Genomic DNA, 24,403 nt, shown 5'->3' with positions numbered 1-24,403 from the left:
AGTTTATTTTAGAACACCAATAAAGATGTGTAGTGGCGCACGCGGCGCTCTAAATGTCGGACGCAACGGACGAATCTGGAGTCTGGTGTCGCTAGGTTATTTTTAAGCAATGGCGCATGGTCGCTATCGCATAACCATACATGGTAATTGAGAAAATCGAAACTAATTTTAAGTTCAGCGACATGCTATATCTTTCAGGCCTCACCAGGAAAGGCCTCGGACGCCGCACGTGTGTGTGCGACGAGGAAATTCCAGGTTATTGAAACATGGCGTCTGTGCACTGTCATAACTTCGGGTTGTTTATTAATAACTGATGTTTTTTTATTATTATATGAATTGCATAATTAAGTAATTATAATTAATAATAATAAATAATATAATATATGATATTCACAAGATCGTAAAATGAAACATGTTCACGTAAAACATAAGAAGAGTCTTTCTGGCAGTGCAACCATTGTCGCAACGATGACGATATAATAATAAAGTTGTAGTTGTAATTGTATTTGTAATAATAAGTAGAAGTAAGATAGTGAGGAGTTTAGAAGCACTTGCGGTGGACGATGCCTGGGCCGGATTCGTCGTATTCCTGCTTGGAGATCCACATCTGTTGGAAGGTGGACAGGGAAGCCAAGATGGAGCCACCGATCCAGACGGAGTACTTCCTTTCTGGGGGAGCGATGATCTTGATCTTGATGGTGGATGGGGCAAGAGCGGTGATTTCCTTCTGCATACGATCGGCAATACCTATAGGCAGAAGAGAAGTGTGTCAGCGCAGCCGTTCGAGGATGAAGAATGTCTTCATGTAACTTACCAGGGTACATGGTGGTGCCACCAGACAAGACAGTGTTGGCGTACAAGTCCTTACGGATGTCGACGTCGCACTTCATGATGGAGTTGTAGACGGTCTCGTGGATGCCGCAGGATTCCATACCCAAGAAGGAAGGCTGGAAGAGGGCTTCTGGGCAACGGAAACGTTCGTTGCCGATGGTGATGACCTGTCCGTCGGGAAGTTCATAGGACTTCTCAAGGGAGGTGGAGGCAGCGGCGGTGGCCATTTCCTGCTCGAAGTCCAGGGCGACATAGCAGAGCTTTTCCTTGATGTCGCGAACGATTTCACGTTCAGCGGTGGTGGTGAAAGAGTAGCCACGTTCGGTCAGGATCTTCATGAGGTAGTCGGTCAAGTCACGGCCAGCCAAGTCCAGACGGAGGATGGCATGGGGGAGGGCATAACCTTCATAGATGGGGACGGTGTGGGAAACACCATCACCAGAGTCCAAGACGATACCGGTGGTACGACCGGAGGCGTACAGGGAGAGCACAGCCTGGATGGCGACGTACATGGCGGGGGTGTTGAAGGTCTCAAACATGATCTGGGTCATCTTTTCACGGTTAGCCTTGGGGTTGAGGGGAGCCTCAGTGAGGAGGATGGGGTGTTCCTCGGGGGCGACACGCAGCTCATTGTAGAAGGTGTGGTGCCAGATCTTTTCCATATCATCCCAGTTGGTGATGATGCCGTGCTCAATTGGGTATTTCAGGGTGAGGATACCTCTCTTGGATTGAGCTTCATCACCGACGTACGAGTCCTTCTGTCCCATACCGACCATGACGCCCTGATGCCTTGGGCGACCAACAATGGATGGGAAGACAGCGCGGGGCGCGTCATCACCAGCGAAACCGGCCTTGCACATGCCGGAGCCGTTGTCAACGACCAACGCCGCAACATCATCGTCACACATTTTGGATGAGGTTTGGTTTTTTTCTTCTGTAACAGGCAAAAAGATACGAGCGTGAAAATCAGCGCGCCGGTGCCAAAATTATAATATTGAGCAGCGTGCCAAACTTTACATAACAATATGTAACGCGCATAGTTTACTAGAACGCGAACTAAATATACTACGCGTACAAATTCAGCGTAATCCAATTATACTCGAATCGATTCGCCGAGGCCCGTAAATGAATTTACTTGTATTTATAAAAACTGAATGACAAAAATTTTATATCGTCGTAAAACGCGGCCGATGATATTTCGCATTTTCAAAAATAAAAAATTTTGAATGGCAAAACTAACTAAACGTAAAATATTATTTTGATAAAACGTTTCACTTTATATTTATTTATTTAATATTTTTGCTCGCCGGTTATAGCAGAAAAACACGATAATATTGTAAAATCACCAAATTTTCACACCGTCGCGTTATAATCCAAAAAAATCTCGAAGTGGAGCGCACAAAATCGAATTCGCGTCCAAAAGTCGTGAACACTACTGAGTAACTAACAAGCCTGGCGCTGGTATATGAATGCGTTACACTAAAAGTTTAAAATACACTACTGTACCTCGTACGACAGAAAGGACTCAGCTGCTAAGCTTGTAGGCTGCGAGTGCCGTTTTTGCGGCCGTCCGCCGCTTTTATACCACCGTCTCCTTCGTCTATGAATAGTACGCGTGGTCCATGTATGGCTAGCTAGGGCCGCGACGCAGACGCGTGGCGTCGTCCAAATAAGGCAGCCGCGACGCTGCTTAACTGTGGGAGGTACTGCGGCCCATATGCAGACATACCATCCCTACGTCGTAAGGCCCCGCGCCTCCAACGGCGCGCCCGCGAGATAAACACACGCGCAACGCACGCGTCGCGACGCGCGCTGGGCCGCACGCACCGTGCGAACGGTTTATTTCCTTTTATGGATAAATCCTGGAATCCCCGAGGAATGCGCTCGGCCAATCTAAACATACTCGAACGATTATCTACAGTGCTAATCTATTATTCACTGCGCTGATTACGCATCCGTCGCCAAATTTACGATTTTGCGATGAGTCGGTTTTTGTTTCGTTATGCGATCCATATTTTGCAAATCGTACCATATTAGGTATTGAAGCTAAATTTAAATTTCTCCGCCACTTGTCCACGAAGCGACTATTTATAAACTGCGCCATGAGGGTTCTTTGTGTCTCCGACGCACCATCTGGAATTCTTCATCTTCGAACCCCATAGATGTGGGCTAAAAATGCCTCCAGAGCAGACAAGTGCATCAATAAGAAGTTTAATTTTTCTAAATCATTAAGTGCAAAGAAACTTTGAAAGCAACGTGCCCCAATTGAATAAAAATAGTCCGATATTATTATGAATCGTCATCGGAAACAAAACATTAAAAAGTAATTGCATCTAAAATAAGAACGAGAATAAAATATTTATATATTCGCGATGCGCACATCCATATAGCATCCGCGCAGCTCGAAAAAGTTTTCGGCAGGAAAGTGCCGCCAGTTCGCTGTGAATGTGCAGCGCAAACGCTTGCTTGCCGTTTGCACACCTACTTTTTTGGTGAATAGTAAACCGCCGCACATGCGGATCACTTCACATATTTACATTAAGTTTTCACATGCGTACACCCATTCCAGGCAATTAAAATCTTCAATTAATCATGGTTTGTGAAGTTCGTACCACTTAAAAGAATTAACAAGCCGAAACGCTCGGAACAACGATCGCGCATAATGTAGACAAGTATGTACAATTAGCAACTTTCAATTGGTAATTATATCGCGGCAAAATTCGGATTTACACTCCCTAATTGGATTGATTAGTGTGGCAAATATTTATTTTCCAAATACATCAAAATTAATCCACCTACTTCGACTTTCTTCCTATAATAATCGTATGATTCAAAAACCCATATTTTCGATTTTCTAGCCGAAAATGTTGCTATTTTTGCATTTCTGCTGATATGTTTATTGCTAAGGGTAACTGCTATCAAATAAAAATAACTAGTGCATGTTATAAGGTTATTTCAATATCACAGGAGGTTTTATTTTCCGATTGTAAACAATCAAATACATTAGGTAGGTACATGTAAATCATTTAAGTACGCTTCCTTAAAAGGCAGTGAAAGTTAAATGCATACGACACAACTATTTTTGCACTGCACAAGAAAAATGATTTCCTGACATTTTCAGCAACGATTTACATACAATAAACAGTCTTTAACGTTAATTGATGAAAGACTGTTCGATTGCAGCGAATTAACCCAGTAAACGTAATTAAAATCAACGAAACTGTGAAGCGTGTAATTAAATTCGATGCGATTTTTTCCGGTTATTTAAAAATACTGTGGCTTTTGAAAAAAGTAACATTTGCTCGCATCGTAAAACTCACTAATGCGTAAACCAAATATAAATTTTGATACAAAACTTATTGACCACATAAAAATTAATTATTAATATACACAATGTAAGCTTTTAATGAATAACTGTTTATATATTTTACAAACATTAGTATTTACAACGTTAACAAATACATTGCCTCGTCGATCACAAAAACTGACAAATGAGTTTCGTGATATCCTCAACAAGTTCCGCAGTGTACCCAATTTGGAAGAGATTTTTAAACAATTCCAACTTATCGTTGTACGTGTTATCATTGACCAACGCGTACGCTATACTATCAATGCGTAGCATATTCGTGCCAGATTCAATCGACCATTTGTATATCGTTGGCACCGTGTGTAGCGATATTAATTGCTGCACGTGGCACAATAACATATAGTTTAATTCACTGAGTAAAAACCGATCGGACAGCAGCAACACTTCTAAAATAGTATCCAGATGATAATCGATGCTGAAACTACTGCCAGTGGATAAATAATCTGTTTTGAGTATTTCCAATAAACACTTCATAGAATCACAAGAAACATCTTTTAGCGAAACTTCCTTTGACTGGGACTCTACAAAGAAGCCGCCGAGAAGTGCGCTAAAATAATCTGATTTGTTATTTAATTGATCACGATCAGCATTTATTCTGGTGCCATCGTCGAGTAGGAAAGTGACCGTATTTTTGCACTCTTCCGGTAATACATAAAAACCAATTTTGATAACAGACTGTTCACATTTCGGAGATGTCAGTGCACCTCGAGCTGTTTTCCGCGAGGACGCTTTTCTCTGAACTGGATTTCGAATTCTTAATGTCGTCGATGCCAAAGTGCAAATTGACTTGATAATCTTATCTTGCAATCGGCGATCCTTTTCCTCCTTTAGTTGATTCATTAATAAATTTAGACCGCCATAATCCAATAGTAATTTTACTAATGTTACTTTATTTCTACAATATTCATAATGTTTAAATGTGTATTAAGTAAATAAAGCTGTAATTTACCTTATAACATAGGGTATTGACAAAGCTATTTTCGACTTGACTTCTTGGCTATCCTTCCCCAGTAAAATATATGCAATGTCTCCTTTAATACCGTTTGAATCACCTGTTGTTAAAAAGTTAGAAATTATTTGCTTCGCCTTGATTTGAAGCAAATCACAATCACTGCAGATATCAGTATGTTCCGTATCAAGCACCTCATATACTTGTGAAATCAAATCAGACGCCATAAATGGTATTAGAAATTGATGTGTTCTAAAATTAAAAGAGTGAATCTTAAAATAACGATGAACACATTAAGTTGATTGACTTACAGTGTGATTGCTTTGATAATGAAATATTCCTTTTCATTCAACTCTTCAGTAACAAACGAACCCAGCATTAAATTAATTATAATTGTTATCACTTTAACATCTCCTAAATGTTGATGTATGGGTTTCACAGTACAGTACAATTTCAAGAGCGAGCATAATTCGTATCTTAATTTGCACCGCAACGCCATTTGGTCTTGAGTATACGTCGGTCGATGGTCATCCGTGTCTGAGGGTATTAATTCTTGAATCTCTTCATTTTCATCTCGATACTCTTCATCACATTCAGTCTCACTGCAAAGCGGTGAATAATTATCCGAGTCGGAATCTAAAACCAGAAGAATCAATTATATTTATTTTTATAAATAGTTATGGATTCATACCATCGCCAGTAAAATTTGATGTAGCTGCAGGTGAAAATGGTCCGCAAGAGGAAACATCACTACATGAACTAGGACTAGCGCAACGATCCGAGCTCCGATCAACGTCCATTGATCGGAAAGTGTCGTCATCAATTCGTTTCATTCTCTTGCAATTTGTTCCTTTGTACTCTTTCTTTTCATGCATCTGTAAAGAGATTTTCCCCGTCGATTTTCCTGTCAATACTTCCAACTTCTTGACTATAATTGGAATAATATTAGCGTTTAACTGCGAATTCACAAGTTCCTCATTGTATTTGCAGTTATTCAGCGATTGGCTTATATAAATGCAGCATTGCACAGACCAGTCCTCGTTACTATTGTACTCTTGTAAAAGCTTTATTAGAGTATTTACGATATTGGCATTTTTGAATATATCCTGAAATCCTAGATGATCCATTAAATTGGAAACACACGAGAGAAGATGCCGTTGGGAACCATTGACATTACTAGTTTGCTGTTCAACCTGTGTAATCAGAATTGTAATTATCGTTTCAATTGGTAAGTCAGATAAATTCTTCGACATTCGCGCCAGTCTTAAAATGATTTTTGTGATGCGTTCTGGTTCAATTAATATAATTTCTCCGAGTGATTGCAGTGCATCTCCTTTGGGTGTGTTTTTCAACTATAACAAAATAAAAACTTAAAAATGTAGAAATGTGAAATATAATCATTTAAATACTTACATCAAGAATAAGATTACTATACTTATATGAAGGTGATGTAATAATTTGAAGTATTTTCAATATATCAGTAATCAACACATCATCCTTCTTGTTCTGAGTCCAGTTTTTGGAACATTTTATGAGCACCATTCCAATTGTCAAAATAATTTTATAATCATGTACTAAACTATTGTAAGTTAGAACACTGAGCATTTTCCTAGTATACCTGAGCGCCATACTGACTGTTGGCACAGAATAAATGAGTTCCTCACTTGAATGACCAGCATACTCAATGAGAAATTCATTTGTCACAGATATCACTTTTGCCTCCTTTTGCATCAATCTGATAGGCTCATATGCATCACATATATTCCCAAAAATACGAAACACGCGCCCCTGAATACTATCCTTTTTATGTTTGTCAAGAACTCTTAACAAATTCTGATGAATGTGCAATTCATTTACCTAATATAATAAACATATTATTAATGCAAATTAATGAATTTAACTGATTATTTTAACATACCACATGGTGCACAACAGATGCATTCATACAACAATTGCCCAGAATACTAAGTGTTAGATCAACAACTCTCAGGTTGTTATCAAACTGAGTGAAACTAATTATTTGTTTCAGCATCTTACATTTTCTGATGATGTCAATGGCTTGTTGATGATTAGATCCATTCACATGCTTTCTGAGTGCAGCTAGGATGTGCACCAATTTCTTGCCACTTTGTGGCTTTTTGAGAAGTTGCAGAACTTTGTCCAAACACAGTTGATCCTCCATGGTTTCACCCAAATACACATCAAGATTGCTTAGACAAATTAGTATTTTAGAGCTCACTGATTTTTAACTTAACCCTAATCAGGTAATCAGTGTTGACTAATTTCTGATAGTCAAAAAGACTGACATTAAACGTCTATTGTACCTATATTAGAACAAAAGTTTGTTTCCATTCTACTTCACAACTTCACTTTGCTTCCTTGATTTTCTCATCTACATATGACAACAAAAGCAAGTCTAGCAGATTGCGGTTATGACTATTTTTATTGTCCTCGAATGTATTTTTATCTTAAACTATTGAAATGAATTGTTTATTCTGCTCGATCTAATAAATTTTATTATTTCAATATTAACAACTGTAGTTGTATTAGTTCTTTGTCCAACAATTAAGATTTACTTTCATTATTTGTGTAATTTGAAACTGCAAATGCATTTGCGTAAAATCACCATGAGATGCCACTATGCGGCTAAATAATTCAAATTTATATTTTTGTTCAAAATTATATAAAATTAATCGATTCTTGTATAGCTTGTACTATTTTTTTTGTACCATATAATAAACTTAAAAAAAAATTATATTATATTCAAGTACTACCTTTTTTGCATGTATATGCTCATGTGAGTTGCATTTTACAATCACAACAAACAAAATTATTGCGCTCTCAGGTGCGAGTAATTTATTAGTCAAAAATAACATTTGATACACAAAAATGTGAATGTTTATTGTCAAACATCAATTTTGCGTAAAATGGGAAATTGCTGCTGCAACAAACAAGGGGCTAGTCGGTTCGTAAAGACTTTTATAGTTATTTATCATGTTAGTAATGTATATTCTACTTTAGGAGAATTGTTCTACTTTTACTTGGTCTTGATAATGCTGGTAAAACTGTCACCGTACAAAACTTGAGTGGTGAGCGAACAGAAACAGTAATGCCCACTGTTGGATTTTCTGTTGTCAAGCTGAAATACTCCAAGTATGATGTAAAAATCTTCGATTTGGGAGGAAGATCCGATTTTCGGGATGTGTGGCATAGGTACTATGTTGATGTATGTACAGTTTTATTAAATAATAAATATACACTGATTTGATTCTGAAAACACATTTTAGGCACATGGCATCATCTTTGTAGTTGATTCAAGTGACTTGAATCGGTTGAGTGAAGCCCAGGCAGTGTTGAAAAACATTGTGTCTAGTTCAAAAATACAAGGCAAACCCGTGCTTGTACTGGCAAACAAGCAAGATCATGAGCAAGCTCTAGATGAAATTGATCTAATTGATAAGTTAGACCTGGAATCATTAGCAAATGAAAATGAATGTCCAACTTTTATACAATCATGTTTTGCAAGTGGTTCAGACAAATTGGATAGTGGAATTAAAATCGGATACAACTGGCTGATCCAAAGCATAATCGGGGATTACAAACATTTACAGAAGCGGGTAGAACAAGATGTGGAGTGTCAGCAAAAACTAGACGAAGAAGAGCGCATTGAAAAGTTTTTGCGAATAAAACGTATCAATGAAGAAGAAGCACTGGAAGCAAAAATAAAACCGTCAAATGGTACAACGAATGAGATTATTGTTGTGCAAGAGAGCAATCGTGTTGATGTGCATAGTGTTTCAAGTACATCAACAGACATTGAGTCAATTCCAAGTGTTGATATCGTTAACGATATTTTACCGGAATCCACGCGACCTGAATCTGCAACCAGTTTGATTCGTAAACAACTCGAGCTTGGTAATCTGAAACGACGAACGTCGCTTCAAATAATGCATAATAATAAGGTTTCCCCCATGCACGTGTTTGGCGCTAAGCCCAAGACAGTAAAGAGCGCAACGGCGCGTAATAGTGCAAATTCGAGAAAACTTCCCGATAGGAGAAACCTGCGTTCAGCTGGTGATTCTGTCTTTATCGTTTCGCGCGATAATCATCGTGTGATGCCCAATAATGACGGATCTGGAGACTTGTCTATGTTTAATTCATTGCGCCGAGAAGCGCCTCTTCGACAATTCAATGTTATCAAAGATGTCTTGCCACCAATCAATGATATTCATTCCCATTCGACCCCCAATGGAACATACTTTTAGGTTGCTTAAATGGTTTTTATGAAGATTTTACAAACGTATGCCAGGAAAGCGTCTTAAAGTCGTAGATTAATTGTTGAACCCCCATTTTTATAAACTTTTACAAATGGTAAAATATTTACAAAGCCATATACAATCAATATATATAGTAACAATTAATTAATTCTTAAATCACACTTAATATAATTACATATCAAATAGTTTTTTTTAACTTATAGAATAAATTAATGTTGCATAATAAAATGTCATAATTATCTCATAATATAAAGCATTCTGGCGAATTTCATTCAATTCCATTTCATTTCATTGTTTATCAGTATACCCAACGACCTGCTTAAAGCAATTTACACGTGACTCATAACATATCTAATCTTTCAACGATTTGGTTAAAAAGTGTTTTGAATCGTTTCTGGTATATAAATGAAATACATATTCTTTAAATACACGTAACACCATCAACGAACATTGGAATTAATAAACGCTAATATATTGAATAACATAATATACAAATAATCCAACTCTTTTATATTATCAGCACTGGAAACAATTTTTTTCTTTTGCAAATCTCCTCACAATTATAAAGGTAGTTGCACCCGGTTCAAACAAAAAATACACGACGAATTACTAAGAGAATTATCATGGATACAATAATCCAAATCACAGTTGACCAAAATCGATCTCTGAAAACAGTTATATTATAAACTTTCTATCTATATCAACAATAGTATACATAAACCAGTACATACCTATTAACACTCTGGATTGATGCCTCAAGTAAACTATCAGTTGGTGTAATATTGCTTGACTCTGTTCTTGGAATATTCAATCTTTGTCTTAAGTCGGATTCCTCTACAGGTGGATTATCTCCTTCATTAGTTTCCTTTTTTTCAAAGTTTTTTCTATTACTTTCTTCTTCTGCCTAAAATCATTACAAAATAGAGAACAGTTAAAGAATGTATTTATTTCATTTTAAAGACTAAATAGCAAATTGCCCTGTGTTGCATTTAATAAATCAAATTTTTGTGAGAGGTTAATAAATTTTGCAGTAATTTACCAGCACTATAAATAGAAACTGTGTATATAACATATATGAATCACTTTTACAGTTGAATCAAAACCCAGATTATAGCTGTGCATACATGAAACATTATGTCTCTAAAAGTAGACTAAGAATTCATGAAAACAACTTACTTTTAATGCAATTTGTTTTATCATTGATGTTTCTTCCTGTGTCAATGATGAGGTAGGTGGTGCTGCCAATAATTTCTCAGCCACATTTCCACAAACAGGACATTCCCATTTCAATGACTTCTTGGCTAAAACCTTCCTCTCTTCTGGTGTGTACTCCAATGATCCAATTGTACCAGCTGCAGGAGAAGGCATAAATGCAATAAGTGCTAGTAAAGCAGTTCTAATTGACCATGATGGTTGCCAGCTTTCTGGATGATGACCTGATATTGAAAGACAAATCTTCTTGTTCACCTCAAATCTAAACAAATTAAAATTTTAATCTCATATAGGATACAAAGAGAAAAAAAAACCAACCTTCCATTTGGAGTAAGCAATATAATATTTGGTGGTTGCATGGGATACTGTGTAGGCAAAAGAATCCTTCCGTGGTAATAACCACCCTCAAATTCAGTGCTAGGAGGCCCTCTTACTGTGAAATGCCACTCAAATAAGTTGTCATCTAAAGGGTTTGCAAAATATTCCTCTGTTGGTTCAGCCAATTCCATTGCCTCTCTCATCAATCGCTTCACACCTAAAATATAATTGATTCAATTGGCAACCCACCACTTGAAAACTTTATTATTGCATACCAGGGCTCTTCAATTTGTATTTCGTCTCGAACGCCATGATATTGAATAAGTCTTTGAAATGTACACGAGAAATTTGAAGATTGTCGATGCGGGATCGTCATCAAAAATAACCAAAGAAACTCGATAACATTATCCACTAGAAAATGTCAACTTCAGCCGTTACCGATCAGCCGACAATGCAACGAGACCAACACAACGCGAGGAATGGAACAAACGGTACTAATCAGCCGTTTCGCATTTATTTGCATGTAGATATGCCGTGGACTAGCACCAATGGAATGAATGCACAATTATCGCATCGCACTCAACCCACCAGTAAAAACTAACTGACGTGTTTCAATTATTTCCTCCTTTTCGGTCGCCACAACGCTATAAAAATGGAATTGTTTGCATATTCATATACACTGTAAAACTCAGCTTACAACAATCTAAACCATAAAGAGACAATATTTGTAGAATATTAAAACCTAATTATAACAATTATTATAGGTTAGGTTATGTTTATTTGAGTAGAAGAATATGTATTTGAGGTTAATTTTGGATAGGCAAAACTCGAAGACACACTATCTAGTTGAACACTAGCTACTGAGCTTCATATTTAAATATAGATCTTTATCTGTAACAGCATATTTATACCAAGAATTAGTTATTTCACTATGTGTAGAGTAAGCAAAATAATGAAATATATGTCCAAAAATTAAATATTTATGGCCTGAACTTTATGTTTCCTAGTTGTATAACTTACATTCATAAATTATTAATTACTTAAGTCACTAGAAGTAAAATAATTTTCTATGTACAATTAACTACTCTATTAAAAATCCTCATGACATACGGTGTTATTCTGGATGACTATAAAAAATGTGAGAACTATATTCGCTGGCGGTTCCAAAACGCTTTTTACAAAACGGACACGGAAACCGAGATCCAGTGCATTGGTTTTTCTTGTGAAAGTACAAATTTGATTTGTTCCCAAATTGCTGGAAACAAGACGCACATTTATACCCTTTAGCAGAATCGCTCTCATCGATAGGCTGCGGTGAAGGCATTGGCGTGATTACGGGATTCTTTGCTCTCTCAAACTGACTGGTTTGCCGCGGTGGTGTTGGATTCGAAGTTCGCGGCTTAAATGTGATATTCGGATTGTTCTCCACAAGTTTCAGAACGTCTGGATTTACACGGCCAGACATGACTCTCTTCAACGGAGTAATACTGACGCTGCCAATAGTTGTTGTTGCACCCTCGTGAATTTCAACAATCGGTTCAAAGCTTTCCTGTTTTATTTTCTTCGGCGGTACAATCGGAGGGGCAGCAGGGCGTTTTTGCGCATTTTGCTGGGCACCACCCGCCGACGGCTTGTTGCGAACATGTATCCGCATGTGACTATTACGTGAGTACACAGTCTTAAAAACAGCGCTGCAAAAGTTACACGGAAAGTCCTCCACTGGTGCTTCGGTGATTCCATTCTCTTGTTTGATTTTAACCGGCGGAGGCAGAGGTTTAAGCGCCGGCATTTTCTTGGTGTTGCTTCGCACTTTACTGGAGAGAGCTGGAGGAGCGAAATTATTGCTGTATGGCCGTATCACGGACAATTCAGGTTCAGTCACGCCATTGCAAGAAACAATATGCGAGTTATAATTGCTCAATTTCGTAAACACCTGATAACATTTTTTGCAGAAATAAGCCTGGTTTTTAACGACATCCGGACTGGCACTTCTAATCGGTTCATTAGAATATGATTCCCTCGGCGGTAGTGACTGCCGAGAAGGTGGAGGTGGATTGTCCAGCACGGGTGCAGGTGTAGGAAGTATTTGTCTCACTCTAAGCTTCATCGGCGTTGGTTTGGGCGGTGGTGGTTTCGGCGCTCGGGAATAATAAGCGTGGGCAAGCAGCGGAACGTACGTTTTCAAACAACTGGTATCATATTCAACAATGTCTCCACGATCATTCGTGGCAAACACACTCAGTGATTTTGTATGACCAGCCAACTCATGCGCATTAACATGTCCAGGTAGTTCGTGTTTATTGCGTTTATGGAACTTCATGCCACAGTAATGACAAGACTGGCAACAAGTTGCCAGAAAGTAGTGATTATCCATTGACCAGTTATCTTTAAAAGTGTATCGGCATAGTTGACAAAACTTTTTCCTCGCTCCGCAAAAAATCACGCTCTGATAATACGTATTCCGCACTTCTTTTGGAATACTCTTTAAAAGTTGTCCGTTGGCATACGGCACTTGGCCAACAAAGTAAACTATAGAATTTCGGGAAGAGTCTAATTCAGGTGCTTCTTCTTTTACTTCGACTTTCTCTTCGACAATGGGAACTAGCAGATCCTTTCCATCATCCCCATTAACTTCAGTCATACTGGTGGAATCAGTTGCCGGTGCTTCCTGCGCTGCCATCCATAGGTTACGAGTCTCAAATTCATCTTGAGAATCACTCCAGGCAGATCCTTTATCAACTCTGGGAAGATGTAACTGAATGTGAATATCCAACTCATGTACTGCCAATTCAGCCTCATCTTCAAAGATTTTCTCACAATATCTACAACAATAACTCAAACTTTCTGATATTCGGACTTCTCGTGTTGAGAAGTTAAATTCAAAGTCAGGGATGTTTTGTCCATTTATACACTGCACTACAAGCTCAATTAAATCCCGAGGTTGATACACAACCTCTTCAGTCTTTGTTACTTTTGTGTATAAGTTTGTTTTACTCCTTGGTCCCGAAATTCTTGGCTTGTGTTGAATAGACAAACCACATTCACTATTGCATGACTTTTCCAATGGCACATTTGAAGATACATCATGATCAATTTCCATATCCTCAACTGATCTTGTATCAAGTTCCAATAAATCTGAATTTGTTGTATGCTCTGAGAAAATACTAGTAGAATTATGTATATTGGTTGCTTCAGAATTTACATCTTCATCCAAAGTATAAGGCAACTAAAAAGAAAGAACAATATACAATTAAAAGAAAATTAGCAAATTTAATTAATATTACCACATGTTTTTTTGCTTTCTCCAAGTACAACTTAACAGCAGTATCACCTCCAATTGTGTGTAGTAAATCATCTTTGTGTTTTTTAGCAATTTCAATACAGCTCTTTTTAAACTCACAAAACATGTTCAGGTTCTCATTGCAAGAATGGCAAATGAACTTTGATAGAGGATCATCTTTATAAATCTGTAAAAGAATCAATTTTTATAATATTTATTATCAATAACAACTCATATATTTAAAATTTTCACATTTTGCATTTAATAATTAGCAATAAACACTAATTATTACAATAATTTACTGCAGTATAATTGCAGCAATAATTTGAAGTTGTAATATATACTCACCAGTATAGGAAGACAATCCTGAATCATTTTGATTATTTGTATGTTGAAAATATTTGTTTCTAATACACTGTACATTTTATCATTGTTTTCGTCACATAGGCGACAGCTTCGCGCTGCGGCCGACTCCGTCGTCATATTTAAAGGTTATGAATGTTCGGGTCGCAAACAAATATCACTCCGGTTCCAAATTTGAAATTGGTTCTATCTGATTACCAACACTAGCTCTTCTTTCTAATTCACGTAAACTTTAATCGTGTAGCGATGTTACATTGGTCAGCCATTTTCGTATCGAATCACACCAAACGCTTCAAATTCAATAGAACCTGGTAGTGGTAGAGTCGCGAAGCTGTAAAACACGACAACTCCACAGTCACAGGCTCCTCGGATCCTCGGATAGCGTTGGTTGCGGTCGTTGGGTCGGTTCGGTTTGCTACCTGAGCTTCGGTTGGTCCGCCGGCTCGCCGCTTGTGTGAGGGCAGTACATGCGCCCAAAGGGAGTTCAACTGCTCACCTAAATTACGACGTACTAGGAGTATCCGTATCACCTGCGTCCCCCGTGTCCTGTATCACCTCTCACCATTTAACACAATCGTGCCACATCGATGTATCCACGATGGTGTTGCAAAATTCTATTTTGGTGTGCCTACTTTTGCAGCAATTTGCACTCAGGGCCAGCAGATGTAGTGGAAACTTCGCGCGCACACCCGTGTTCTCGATGGTTTACTTTGCGGTAGTCTGCTCTCTGTCAACCGTTAGCGTCATGCCGTACTCTCCTATGCTTTCCACTGCTCACGGCTGATGAGAGCAGGCAGACAGACATCGGGGCAAGGCTTGTTGGATTACTACACTCTGCTTTGTTGCATTGGTTCGGGCGGCTTGACCTGTCTGGTCGGGTCGCTCGGAACAAGTCTATCATAGGATTTTTGCCTTCTGGGATGACGAGGAAGTAAAGGATTCCAGCGGAGTAGCTTTTTTTGTCAATCCTTGCCGCTGTTTCGCTTGCTCCGCGATCATTTCATTCGACTTTCTCCAAATTGCCAAGCAGTCTAACATGTTGGGTCAGCTTTTACAGCGTTTGCTGCGTCGTAACACTATTGATTTTCTATGTACTCTCCAGGTTGCTTGCAAATGCCTACCTGATTAACTCATTGTTTCAATACCCAGCCATTTTTGGTTTCCAGACTTACCACAATCAATTTCGTATAAATTAAAATACAATTTCATTCTCAAGTTTAACGTACATACCACAAACATCAAGAAATTTAAGGTGTCGTTATATGTAGAGGGTAAAAACTCAAAACATGAGGAATCATCAAAGCAAATATAGATATTTATTTATTCATACATAAGAAGGTGATTAAAATAATTGCATCAATACTTTCCAGATTGAACGGAATACCTGACTTTACCACTTCCATCTGCCGTCGCAGAACTTGAACTATAAGCTCCGTGCGGCCCGGAAGCACTTCCAGACACATGGATATTATTTCCGGCTTCTTCCCCAAATCTTGAAAACACCCTGGGGCTACAAGGAGTAACAAATTGCAAATTAAATTCTAATAAAGTGTTATATCACATCCATCACATACTATAATAATTCTATGTAATGATGGTCAATAATTGTATAGTATACCACTATACCACAATGTGCGCAATTACTTGTTGAAACGATTTGCGGTCTAGGCCACTACATCGAAACTGCGTTCTAACGCGCGCGCTTTGTATATTACAATACGATGTACACCTGATGACCTGACCTTCACGATTTTTGCAGATTAAGCACAACCGTGATGATGCGAGGAACTTTTTTCCGTCGAAACGTAAACAATATGAGTCATACCTGTAATTACTATGAAATTAATTAAACGTGCATTCTTACCTATCAGAACCGACATTGGAATAATGATGGTTGTTGTTGGATGAAGGTCCGCTGGAATACCCAGTTCCACCTTGTGTACCTCCTCCACCAGACGCGGATGCACTGGAGAAAGAATATGCACCAGAGCCACTTCCGGAACCAAAACCACTGCCTCCGTTGCCTCCTGCTATACGTGCTTGGAATGCAGCTGGGTTGAATCCATCTGGGAAGTAAATGTCCCCGTGTGGTAATTGGTTAAAGAACTCTACAGTAATTGAGAATGAAGGAAATAAAAGAAATTATTTACAACTTGATTGCTTACCTCGTGCTTGTGCGAAGAATTGTTCCGGTGACGGTACTCCTGGAATGTTGGAACTGCGTCTTTTACGCAGAAGATGCAATACTGATCGCTTTGAGCGCAAATAAACGGTGTCGGACCGTTGACCATTTGCAATAATGTAGTAAGATTTCGGAATGTATTCCCCGGCGTCTGAGAAGATTTTTGGATTAATTACTTATAAGCGTATTGTTGTATATGTGGGTACTTACAAGCGGTAACGATTGTATAAATGCCCATAAGGCACAAAAGGGTTAAGGAAATGTGAGATGCCATTGCGGATAACTGACAATATTTTGGAATCACTGGGTAATCTTGCGATCGCAACGTGCAAGCACGTACTACTTTGCTAGTGTTGATTCTTACTTAAATATCAGTATAAATGAAGTACGCCGAACTCGTTAGCGGCACCGCGATAGAAGGTGGGATGGATGGGTACTGTCATCTTATTACGTAAACCTGAGCATCATCTTTACTTACCAACAATTGCATTTTTGTTATTGGTTACAATTTATCTATGTGTATCCTATTAAGTAATATTCACCATGCAAAAATTATGATAGTACAGAGAAAATTATTTAAAGGGTAACGAAAAGGGCCTTGACATAGACTTTATTTAATTTAGTAAAATTGTTAAAAAGTGATGAATTGAAAGAAGAAACTTTGGTTGTAAAATCTGTAGACAAGTATCAAATAAAGTCGCTATAAACTTATCTTTAAGAGGAGGTTTTATATCAGGTGTTAATCTCGGAAACCACGCATAGCTAAACTTCTAAATTTTGAGAAACAATACATGTAGCTATGATCTAATGAAGCTTTTATTTTTGTGAAGCTTTATTTGACAGTTTTTAAGTAAAATGCAAGTCTGCTATTGATTAAACTGGAATATCTGAGAAAATATAACATACATAGCACTGGTTTTTAAATAATTCTATTGCCTTAGGAATGCAAAGTAAAAACCAATTTTTTTGAGTAAAGCTGCTGTGCTTCGAAATCCACTATTAATTTTCTACAACAAAAGTTAGCAATAATGATTATTGTTGCACAGTAAAGTGATTGCTAAATAATTAAAAAACAACAAATAAACAAACACAAGTTTAACATTATTGTAGTTAATGTGACCAGTTTTGTTTTATCAATTTTTTTGAATATAATAGAAGGATATTTGATTGAAGTAAATAGTATGTACTTAAATAGTTAGTAGCCTTTACATACAAGATGCGTATTGACATTTAAAGAATGAAAATAATCCTAGTTTTTAATATATTTAATGTGTCTTTAATTCGTAAGTGTACAATTGTTGTAATAGATTTAATCAAGTGTGTTTATATTAGAAAAATTATTGCAGTTTGTTGCCTATTTTCATAATTTAAAATCAGGTAAACTGACAACGTCGCATTTTCCAGAGCAAACAAGTCCCCGTGAGTTGTAAAGTGGGATTTGTTTACGTGTAACTTTCGTGGCAAACGCTCCGTTGCAGAGTGAGCGGCACGGCCGATTTCGCGGTCTTCATTTCAGCCAAGTAGTGTTCATTATTTTGTACAAGTTCATTTCACGTAAAGTTTTCGTTGCTGAAACATCGTTCAGCACTCGTTTGCCCGTCCGTTTCGTAGTTGTTAGTGTAGAACACTCAAAAAGCGTGTGCAATGGCGAAGCCCGTGAGAAAGTCAGCGACGAAGAATCCGCCGATTCTCAGCCACGAATTTATCATACAAAATCATGCCGACATCGTCTCTTGCGTGGCTATGATCTTTGTGATCGGTTTATTGGTTCCGGTAAGCTTTACCTACAAATTATCACCTATTTAATTCATATTTATCTAAACATATGTCGTACATAGGTTATGTATTTGCCAACGTGAGTGAAAAATTCTGTTATTTAATTTGCAGTCTACTGCCCCATTAGCTTCAATCTTCATATCTCTTCAACACAATGTTACTGAGGCTGGCGAGATTCCTTTTTATACTTCAGGCATCAAGGATTGGGCAGCAGTGTTTTTCTACAGCTTAATTTGCATTGTAATTCAAGCCATCATTCAAGAATATGTTCTTGATGTAAGTACTACATATTTTCTGCAATGTAACACTATTATTAAAATCAATGGGATTTCAGAAAATTTCCAAGAAGTTCCATTTGTCCAAGTCCAAGCTGGCAGTTTTCAATGCCAGTGGTCAGTTGGCATTTTATTATTGCATCTGTAACATATGGGGCCTGAACATCATCTTCACTGAGAAATTTTTACCAAATGTAAGTGCTTAGACCAAACTTATGAAGAATTGTTATAGGTTTATGTGATGATTATTAATTTTGCTTCTTGTTATGCACAGATTTCCAATGTTTGGTCCGACTATCCTGCAGCAATGAGTTTTATGATGAAACTGTTCTTGATTACTCAAATAAGTTATGCTCTTCATGAAATTCCCGAACTGTACTTCTTGAGAACCAAAAAAGAGGAATACGCCCCAAAAACGATTAGTGCCCTTCTTACTTTAGTGACCATTGCTGTTCCATACTTCATGAACTTCAACCGTTTGTTGATTTGCTTGGTGTTCCTGCACTACGTTAGCGAATTCTTCGTTCATCTTATGCAAGTAGTACAGACTTTGGACAAGGATGATAAATTCTCGAAATGTAAGAGATTTACTCTTAAAATGCTTATTTCTTACTAACTACGATTTTTTTTTACAGTGGGTAGGTTTGTCAGTTTGTCGGTTATGGTCGCCACCCGTATCACCAGCATCATCCTCGCAACGTTGACCCTCTGGTTCGGTTTATCGACAAGTGAACCCAAAGAATTGGATATTGCCGCTGGTTACTTTAATGTGCCTTCAATTCGTTTAGCGTTGTTGGCAGGTGTGATTGCTGTGCAATTATACTTCACTTGCGTTGTAACGCATCGCGAATTGCAAGCGGCAAAAGAAAGCTCCACTCCTTTCGTTCCCGTGAAACCAGCCAAGCAACAGAAGCAGAAGGCCAAGAAGGGTAATAAACAATTCTAATAAGGCATGCACCTTTTTTAATCTTGTTTGTTTTTTTAATTGATTATATAATTATTATCAATGATTGGTCTTTTATTTTATGGCGGTACTTCTTTCTTTTACAGTTAAGAAAAACGATGATTCCGATTTACCCGAAGTTGACCAAAATACCAACAAGAACTTGAGGAGCAGAACAGCCAACAAAGCAAAATAAGATCATCGTTGGCGACATGTCATGGATTCTCACCGTTACATGTAGACATTGGAACTAATTTTAATGTTCTATCAACATCCATTTACATTATTTATATAAAATCGGATAATTATGCATCAAATGTTTTTTCCAGCAATATGTGCATTTACAATGTTTTCCACTAAACAGATGAAATATAAAAATAATATATTATAAGCAAATGCTTTTTTAATACCAAACTTATTTTACTTTGAGTCTTAATTAGCTGAATATTAAATTCATGAAATAATAAAGAAACATCACTACAAATTAATTTTCACTTATGCATAGGTGTTTGCATTTTGACCTTTGAATTATTTAATCATGTTATTAGATTACACGGCTCAACAAAAAAAAAATTATTTTTTGCCTAAAGTTTATTTTATGATTTTTGGGTTAATTATGCACAACAACTACCAGCGAATACCTCATTTTGGTATAAAGTTTGCTTTTGTGATATCTGTAGTAATAATACTAATTTTCAATTTTTTTTTATAAATGTTCGGGTCAAGTCCGACAAACGTTTTGATAACGCGGCGAAGTGTTGTTCAAAGTTAAAACATTGAACAGGGCAAAGCGACAGTCACACGGTCTCTATTTAATTATTCAATATATGTAAACACACCACCTCAAACCTACCACTTATCAGTTTCAGACTAAACATATTTTGGGCGTCTAGCGCACAGCAAGGAATTTCTGCCCTAGACTAAACACAAACATTAGAATTGTACAGTTAGCTATGTGACCAGAGGTGTTCTCACGATCTATGATTTTGTGCAGTAATATAAAAGGGACACCTCTGGCTCTGCGCCTCAGTTAATACCTACTATCAACTCCGCATTCACGTCTACATATACGTTTACAGCAGTCGAGTGACAAACTTCGATCAAATCGTTTAAAGTTAAAATGTCATCGCGAACGTGTAAACATGATGCTGATGCATTTTGTTATATATGTGGTCAGTTTATAAAAGTTCGAGACACAAAATTTAAACTGAAGACATCTCAGGTTCTCTGTGAAGCGTACGAAGCTTATTTTAATTTTCCTGTTCGCAATCAAGACAAGTCATGGGTCCCACATGTGGCTTGTAGTAGTTGTAAAAGATCTTTGGAAGGTAAGCAATTTTTAATTAAACAGTAATTCAAATGTAATAAAGATATCATTTGTTATTTCTACATGTTAGGTTGGTATCGAGGAGAGAAAAGATTTATGAAATTTGCAGTACCAAGAATCTGGCGAGAACCGAAAGACCACGTTCATGACTGCTACTTTTGCGTTGTAAATCCAAATAAAAGACGTAACGGAAACAATGCAAAACCTCTTGAATATCCTAATCTTGAGTCTTCTTCTGCTCCAATTGCACACGACCTGACACGACCAATTCCTTCACCACCAAAAAAATTATCTCCGAAAAGTTGCTCATCTCTTAGTTCCATTGAAATCCGCAAATTAGGCAAATTTTCGCCGATGAAAAATTTCCAAAATTGCTGAATCACACCCAAAAAGCAAGTTGGATCAGTTTTAAAGCAGTAGTAACTGGATTCTTAGGAAATAACAAAGCTAAAAACTACGAAAAATTAGTTGAAGACATGTTGAAAAATTTTAAGGCCATGGGTTGCAGGATGTCATTGAAAGTACATATGCTACATGCGCACATAGATAAGTTTAAAAATAACATGGGGGCATATTCCGAAGAGCAAGGAGAACGTTTTCATCAGGACATCAAGAACTTCGAACAACGATATCAAGGCCAATATAACGAAAATATGATGGGAGATTATATCTGGGGTTTATTGAGAGAAAGCACTTATGATCACAAAAGAAAGAGCAAAAATGTACACTTTTAAACTATATTTCACTTTTTTATAAGTTATTTTAATAATAAAATTTCATGAAAATGATAAATTAGGTTATTTGTATAGTTCTATCCTTAATTAAACATAAAAATCCCAAATTTTGAAAAATATTGTTAAATCTGAATTCTGAGTACAGAAGCAAACTTCTTTATGTCATATATTTTTTTTTTCGTGTAGTTATGACCTAAATTATCGAAATTAAACCTTTAAACGAAAAGGCAAATTTTGTGTTGACCTGTGTTATGAGCTCACTTATTTTGCAACTAGGAATATTTCCAGTGGCTACCAACCAAATGTTCTGCAATTAACTTTTAGAAAGTTGAAAGGGTCCATTAGCATTTCCCAAATATTTCCATTAATAATACCTACTTCTTTACAACCTGAAATTAATGCATATTGTTTGACTTGTATTTAACATGTAGTTGATTTATGGCAGACATAGCGACTGTTTATTCAACTGGGTAGATTATATTTGGGGAGTATCTAACCCATTCAGCTGTTACAAGTGATGTGGTGACGCGAATAAAACAAACACGTTCGTTGACTGCTGATTCAATATGTGTATTTTTGTATGCTAGTGTTGAATGTCGATTACACCACTCGAAGTCGCAGTGCGTACTTTACACCGCACGCTTAATGATACCAAACTGTCGTACTTATTAGACTGCTGTAAACCATTTACACACTTGCACAGTGGGGACAACGTAAATCGCGCGTTGTTTTCGTCGTTGTTCTCGTCCGGTTGTTTTTGCATCAACAGCTGACTCGCCTTGGGTGTTAACACTGTGAATATCTACATAATTACCAGTTATTGTGCACACAAACACGCGATTGTGAACATCACCGTTTTACCTAGCGCTTTCCAGACTGATTGTTCTACCTACGTGCAGTGTAATTATAATTAATCGAAACAAACGAAAATAATGAATCTATCTCGCCTGCGACTGATCACTTTCGACGTTACTGATACTTTGCTGAAATTTCGTTCGGCTCCCGGTAGACAGTATGGTGAAATCGGCGCCCTGTACGGTGTGACCGCAGACGACAACGTTCTCGCCGAAAACTTCAAGGCTAATTGGTATCGGATGAATAAGGAACATCCGAACTTTGGACTTGCGTCTGGCCTGGGGTGGGAGAACTGGTGGAAACACATCATCGCGGGAACTTTCAAGGATTCGGACTTTAACATCGAGGGCAAGAAATTGGACGCGATTTCGTCTCATCTAATTGAATTGTACAGGACGTCTACGTGCTGGCAACAGTGCTATGGTTGCCTAAATCTTTTATCGTATCTAACAAGTAAGAAAATTCCAATGGGCATTATTTCTAATTTTGATCCAAGACTGAGCACTACTTTGCTCAACACAAAACTTCGGCATTATTTCCGTTTTGTGTTGACATCTTATGAAGTAGGCTTTGAAAAACCGGATCTTAAAATATTCGAGCAAGCTATGATTGCTTCAAATCTAAAAAACTTGCAACCCGAGGAATGCTTGCATATTGGCGATACGCCGTTGCTTGATTATTTCGGCGCGCGAAATTCCAACTGGAATGCGTTTTTAATTCATGACAAATCGCCGAAAGAATTGAAAGATAAATACGGCGATGACATTGAGGAGAAACATGTATTTTCTAGTCTGTATGATTTGCATCGAACTTTTGTGGATAACAATGAAGAAAAATTCTTGTCAATGGGACCAATATAAATGTTATCAATTAAAGTTCATCTATTTTACACACAAAATACATAAGTTTATATAAATGTATATTTTATCAATAAAATTTCTATCCTTTTAACTATGTTGCCTTTTTGATATAGTATAACTTGGAATTGTATATTGAAAGTTAATCTTGGCAACAATAGAGAAGTTTCAAAGCAAAAGCCGACAACATTGCCGATCAGCTGGTTGGCGAAAGACCGGCTATCAATAAATCAACTATCAATAAATTGGGGCTAGCTCAATTTTACCGAATAAAAATTCAAAAAAATTTAAATATCTTCAATGATCCTATAAACATGATATTCAAATTAATTAAGTTGATCATATTTGGGGGTTCGAGTTTGGAGATCTCCAGTGTGTACCTATATACTTAAACAGCTGATGTTTACAGTTGTATAGATATTAACAATAACTTCTACTTATTTATATGCTACGATAAATGTACGAAGACGGTAAGTGTGAACTTTATACGTACGTTTACCTGGACATGTGTACACAACCTTGGTAAATGTAGGTTGAAGGGACCAATCAGAGCGAATTTCGAAGAGTTAAAATACAAAAATCTAAACTTGGAAATATAGTGGAAGTAGAGAAAATAGCGTGAGCATCATGTGGCTAAACGTTGTAAAACATTAAAACTCTCGTTTAACCACTTGATATTTAAATATACTATAATATGATGCCCGTTAGTGTTTTGCAAAAACGTCATTTTTGTGTTACGATATGCTAATTTTTGGTCTAGCGGGCAAACGAAGTATCCTAGGATAACGATTCTTTCAACAGATTGTAAGTATTGAATTTGTTTTTCATTTTCATATATATGTAATTTGTGTGATTAA

The 24,403-nt window shown here is 37.2% G+C and overlaps 8 protein-coding genes and 2 long non-coding RNA genes across 12 annotated transcripts; 5 read left to right on the top strand and 5 right to left on the bottom strand.

Moving 5' to 3' along the window:
- Positions 1 to 38: 38 nt before the first annotated feature.
- Positions 39 to 396, top strand: LOC135794842 (uncharacterized). Its single transcript, XR_010548961.1, has 2 exons — positions 39 to 143; positions 199 to 396. It is a non-coding gene; the product is annotated as an uncharacterized lncRNA (long non-coding RNA).
- LOC135794841 (actin, muscle) lies at positions 297 to 2,483 on the bottom strand. The gene is made up of 3 exons (XM_065306284.1): positions 2,338 to 2,483; positions 815 to 1,765; positions 297 to 747 (listed from the first exon to the last, which is right to left on the bottom strand). The coding sequence occupies exons 2-3, from the start codon at positions 1,737 to 1,739 to the stop codon at positions 542 to 544; spliced, it is 1,131 nt and encodes a 376-aa protein (XP_065162356.1). The 5' UTR covers positions 1,740 to 1,765; positions 2,338 to 2,483; the 3' UTR covers positions 297 to 541.
- Positions 2,484 to 4,227: 1,744 nt separating this feature from the next.
- On the bottom strand, positions 4,228 to 7,725 carry Rnb (R and B). The gene is made up of 6 exons (XM_065306283.1): positions 7,066 to 7,725; positions 6,561 to 7,004; positions 5,839 to 6,499; positions 5,459 to 5,783; positions 5,148 to 5,399; positions 4,228 to 5,093 (listed from the first exon to the last, which is right to left on the bottom strand). The coding sequence occupies exons 1-6, from the start codon at positions 7,327 to 7,329 to the stop codon at positions 4,307 to 4,309; spliced, it is 2,733 nt and encodes a 910-aa protein (XP_065162355.1). The 5' UTR covers positions 7,330 to 7,725; the 3' UTR covers positions 4,228 to 4,306.
- Positions 7,726 to 7,981: 256 nt separating this feature from the next.
- Positions 7,982 to 9,568, top strand: LOC135793386 (ADP-ribosylation factor-like protein 13B). Its single transcript, XM_065304323.1, has 3 exons — positions 7,982 to 8,112; positions 8,169 to 8,373; positions 8,435 to 9,568. Exons 1-3 carry the CDS (start codon positions 8,075 to 8,077, stop codon positions 9,410 to 9,412), a joined length of 1,221 nt encoding a protein of 406 aa, XP_065160395.1. The 5' UTR covers positions 7,982 to 8,074; the 3' UTR covers positions 9,413 to 9,568.
- Positions 9,479 to 11,491, bottom strand: LOC135793387 (ubiquitin-conjugating enzyme E2 J1-like). The gene is made up of 5 exons (XM_065304324.1): positions 11,230 to 11,491; positions 10,955 to 11,171; positions 10,601 to 10,898; positions 10,156 to 10,328; positions 9,479 to 10,089 (listed from the first exon to the last, which is right to left on the bottom strand). Exons 1-5 carry the CDS (start codon positions 11,264 to 11,266, stop codon positions 10,008 to 10,010), a joined length of 807 nt encoding a protein of 268 aa, XP_065160396.1. The 5' UTR covers positions 11,267 to 11,491; the 3' UTR covers positions 9,479 to 10,007.
- A 306-nt stretch (positions 11,492 to 11,797) lies between these two features.
- Positions 11,798 to 15,440, bottom strand: LOC135793385 (uncharacterized). The gene is made up of 3 exons (XM_065304322.1): positions 14,583 to 15,440; positions 14,239 to 14,421; positions 11,798 to 14,180 (listed from the first exon to the last, which is right to left on the bottom strand). Exons 1-3 carry the CDS (start codon positions 14,715 to 14,717, stop codon positions 12,069 to 12,071), a joined length of 2,430 nt encoding a protein of 809 aa, XP_065160394.1. The 5' UTR covers positions 14,718 to 15,440; the 3' UTR covers positions 11,798 to 12,068.
- Positions 15,441 to 15,891: 451 nt separating this feature from the next.
- On the bottom strand, positions 15,892 to 17,152 carry LOC135793388 (keratin, type II cytoskeletal 2 epidermal-like). 2 transcript variants are annotated; one of them, XM_065304326.1, is made up of 4 exons: positions 16,990 to 17,152; positions 16,763 to 16,930; positions 16,462 to 16,705; positions 15,892 to 16,107 (listed from the first exon to the last, which is right to left on the bottom strand). In XM_065304326.1, exons 1-4 carry the CDS (start codon positions 17,051 to 17,053, stop codon positions 15,954 to 15,956), a joined length of 630 nt encoding a protein of 209 aa, XP_065160398.1. In that variant the 5' UTR covers positions 17,054 to 17,152; the 3' UTR covers positions 15,892 to 15,953. The 2 variants fall into 2 exon arrangements, with proteins under 2 accessions (XP_065160398.1, XP_065160399.1); XM_065304327.1 differs by having other exon boundaries at positions 16,462 to 16,663; positions 16,990 to 17,151.
- A 1,057-nt stretch (positions 17,153 to 18,209) lies between these two features.
- TRAM (translocating chain-associated membrane protein 1) lies at positions 18,210 to 20,169 on the top strand. 2 transcript variants are annotated; one of them, XM_065305299.1, is made up of 6 exons: positions 18,210 to 18,552; positions 18,667 to 18,831; positions 18,890 to 19,024; positions 19,105 to 19,408; positions 19,466 to 19,780; positions 19,881 to 20,169. In XM_065305299.1, exons 1-5 carry the CDS (start codon positions 18,424 to 18,426, stop codon positions 19,774 to 19,776), a joined length of 1,044 nt encoding a protein of 347 aa, XP_065161371.1. In that variant the 5' UTR covers positions 18,210 to 18,423; the 3' UTR covers positions 19,777 to 19,780; positions 19,881 to 20,169. The 2 variants fall into 2 exon arrangements, with proteins under 2 accessions (XP_065161371.1, XP_065161370.1); XM_065305298.1 differs by having other exon boundaries at positions 18,211 to 18,552; positions 19,466 to 19,759.
- Positions 20,170 to 20,458: 289 nt separating this feature from the next.
- On the top strand, positions 20,459 to 21,892 carry LOC135794009 (uncharacterized). Its single transcript, XR_010548766.1, has 2 exons — positions 20,459 to 21,101; positions 21,171 to 21,892. It is a non-coding gene; the product is annotated as an uncharacterized lncRNA (long non-coding RNA).
- A 454-nt stretch (positions 21,893 to 22,346) lies between these two features.
- On the top strand, positions 22,347 to 23,640 carry Reg-2 (Rhythmically expressed gene 2). The gene has a single exon (XM_065305137.1). The coding sequence runs from the start codon at positions 22,767 to 22,769 to the stop codon at positions 23,547 to 23,549; it is 783 nt and encodes a 260-aa protein (XP_065161209.1). The 5' UTR covers positions 22,347 to 22,766; the 3' UTR covers positions 23,550 to 23,640.
- The last annotated feature ends 763 nt before the right edge of the window (positions 23,641 to 24,403 follow it).

Source organism: Atheta coriaria, unplaced genomic scaffold, assembly GCF_025399875.1.
Source record: "Atheta coriaria isolate IRGN ID8LTWV9N9 unplaced genomic scaffold, Caltech_Dcor_3.1 hic_scaffold_6_pilon, whole genome shotgun sequence".
Classification (NCBI taxonomy): domain Eukaryota; kingdom Metazoa; phylum Arthropoda; class Insecta; order Coleoptera; family Staphylinidae; genus Dalotia; species Dalotia coriaria.
This window is presented reverse-complemented; position numbering and strand designations above follow the sequence as displayed.

Excerpts from the sequence above, each read along its gene's own strand:
- LOC135794841 (XM_065306284.1), bottom strand. The coding sequence starts at position 1,739 with ATGTGTGACGATGATGTTGCGGCGTTGGTCGTTGACAACGGCTCCGGC. Across the intron at positions 748-814 it reads TGGCACCACCATGTACCCTG|GTATTGCCGATCGTATGCAG; the intron begins GTAAGTTACATG and ends TTCTGCCTATAG.
- Reg-2 (XM_065305137.1), top strand. The coding sequence starts at position 22,767 with ATGAATCTATCTCGCCTGCGACTGATCACTTTCGACGTTACTGATACT.
- LOC135793385 (XM_065304322.1), bottom strand. The coding sequence starts at position 14,717 with ATGACGACGGAGTCGGCCGCAGCGCGAAGCTGTCGCCTATGTGACGAA. Across the intron at positions 14,422-14,582 it reads AGGATTGTCTTCCTATACTG|ATTTATAAAGATGATCCTCT; the intron begins GTGAGTATATAT and ends ATTCTTTTACAG. Across the intron at positions 14,181-14,238 it reads AGAAAGCAAAAAAACATGTG|TTGCCTTATACTTTGGATGA; the intron begins GTAATATTAATT and ends CTTTCTTTTTAG.
- LOC135793388 (XM_065304326.1), bottom strand. The coding sequence starts at position 17,053 with ATGGCATCTCACATTTCCTTAACCCTTTTGTGCCTTATGGGCATTTAT. Across the intron at positions 16,931-16,989 it reads TTATACAATCGTTACCGCTT|ACGCCGGGGAATACATTCCG; the intron begins GTAAGTACCCAC and ends AAATCTTCTCAG. Across the intron at positions 16,108-16,461 it reads TCCAATGTCGGTTCTGATAG|CCCCAGGGTGTTTTCAAGAT; the intron begins GTAAGAATGCAC and ends TACTCCTTGTAG.
- LOC135793387 (XM_065304324.1), bottom strand. The coding sequence starts at position 11,266 with ATGGCGTTCGAGACGAAATACAAATTGAAGAGCCCTG. Across the intron at positions 11,172-11,229 it reads ATACAAATTGAAGAGCCCTG|GTGTGAAGCGATTGATGAGA; the intron begins GTATGCAATAAT and ends ATTATATTTTAG. Across the intron at positions 10,090-10,155 it reads TCAATCCAGAGTGTTAATAG|AGATCGATTTTGGTCAACTG; the intron begins GTATGTACTGGT and ends AACTGTTTTCAG.
- Rnb (XM_065306283.1), bottom strand. The coding sequence starts at position 7,329 with ATGGAGGATCAACTGTGTTTGGACAAAGTTCTGCAACTTCTCAAAAAG. Across the intron at positions 5,400-5,458 it reads ATTATCAAAGCAATCACACT|AACACATCAATTTCTAATAC; the intron begins GTAAGTCAATCA and ends TTTTAATTTTAG. Across the intron at positions 5,094-5,147 it reads TCAATACCCTATGTTATAAG|AAATAAAGTAACATTAGTAA; the intron begins GTAAATTACAGC and ends TGAATATTGTAG.
- LOC135793386 (XM_065304323.1), top strand. The coding sequence starts at position 8,075 with ATGGGAAATTGCTGCTGCAACAAACAAGGGGCTAGTCG. Across the intron at positions 8,113-8,168 it reads AACAAACAAGGGGCTAGTCG|GAGAATTGTTCTACTTTTAC; the intron begins GTTCGTAAAGAC and ends ATTCTACTTTAG. Across the intron at positions 8,374-8,434 it reads GGCATAGGTACTATGTTGAT|GCACATGGCATCATCTTTGT; the intron begins GTATGTACAGTT and ends AACACATTTTAG.
- TRAM (XM_065305298.1), top strand. The coding sequence starts at position 18,424 with ATGGCGAAGCCCGTGAGAAAGTCAGCGACGAAGAATCCGCCGATTCTC. Across the intron at positions 18,832-18,889 it reads TTCAAGAATATGTTCTTGAT|AAAATTTCCAAGAAGTTCCA; the intron begins GTAAGTACTACA and ends ATGGGATTTCAG. Across the intron at positions 19,409-19,465 it reads GGATGATAAATTCTCGAAAT|TGGGTAGGTTTGTCAGTTTG; the intron begins GTAAGAGATTTA and ends TTTTTTTTACAG.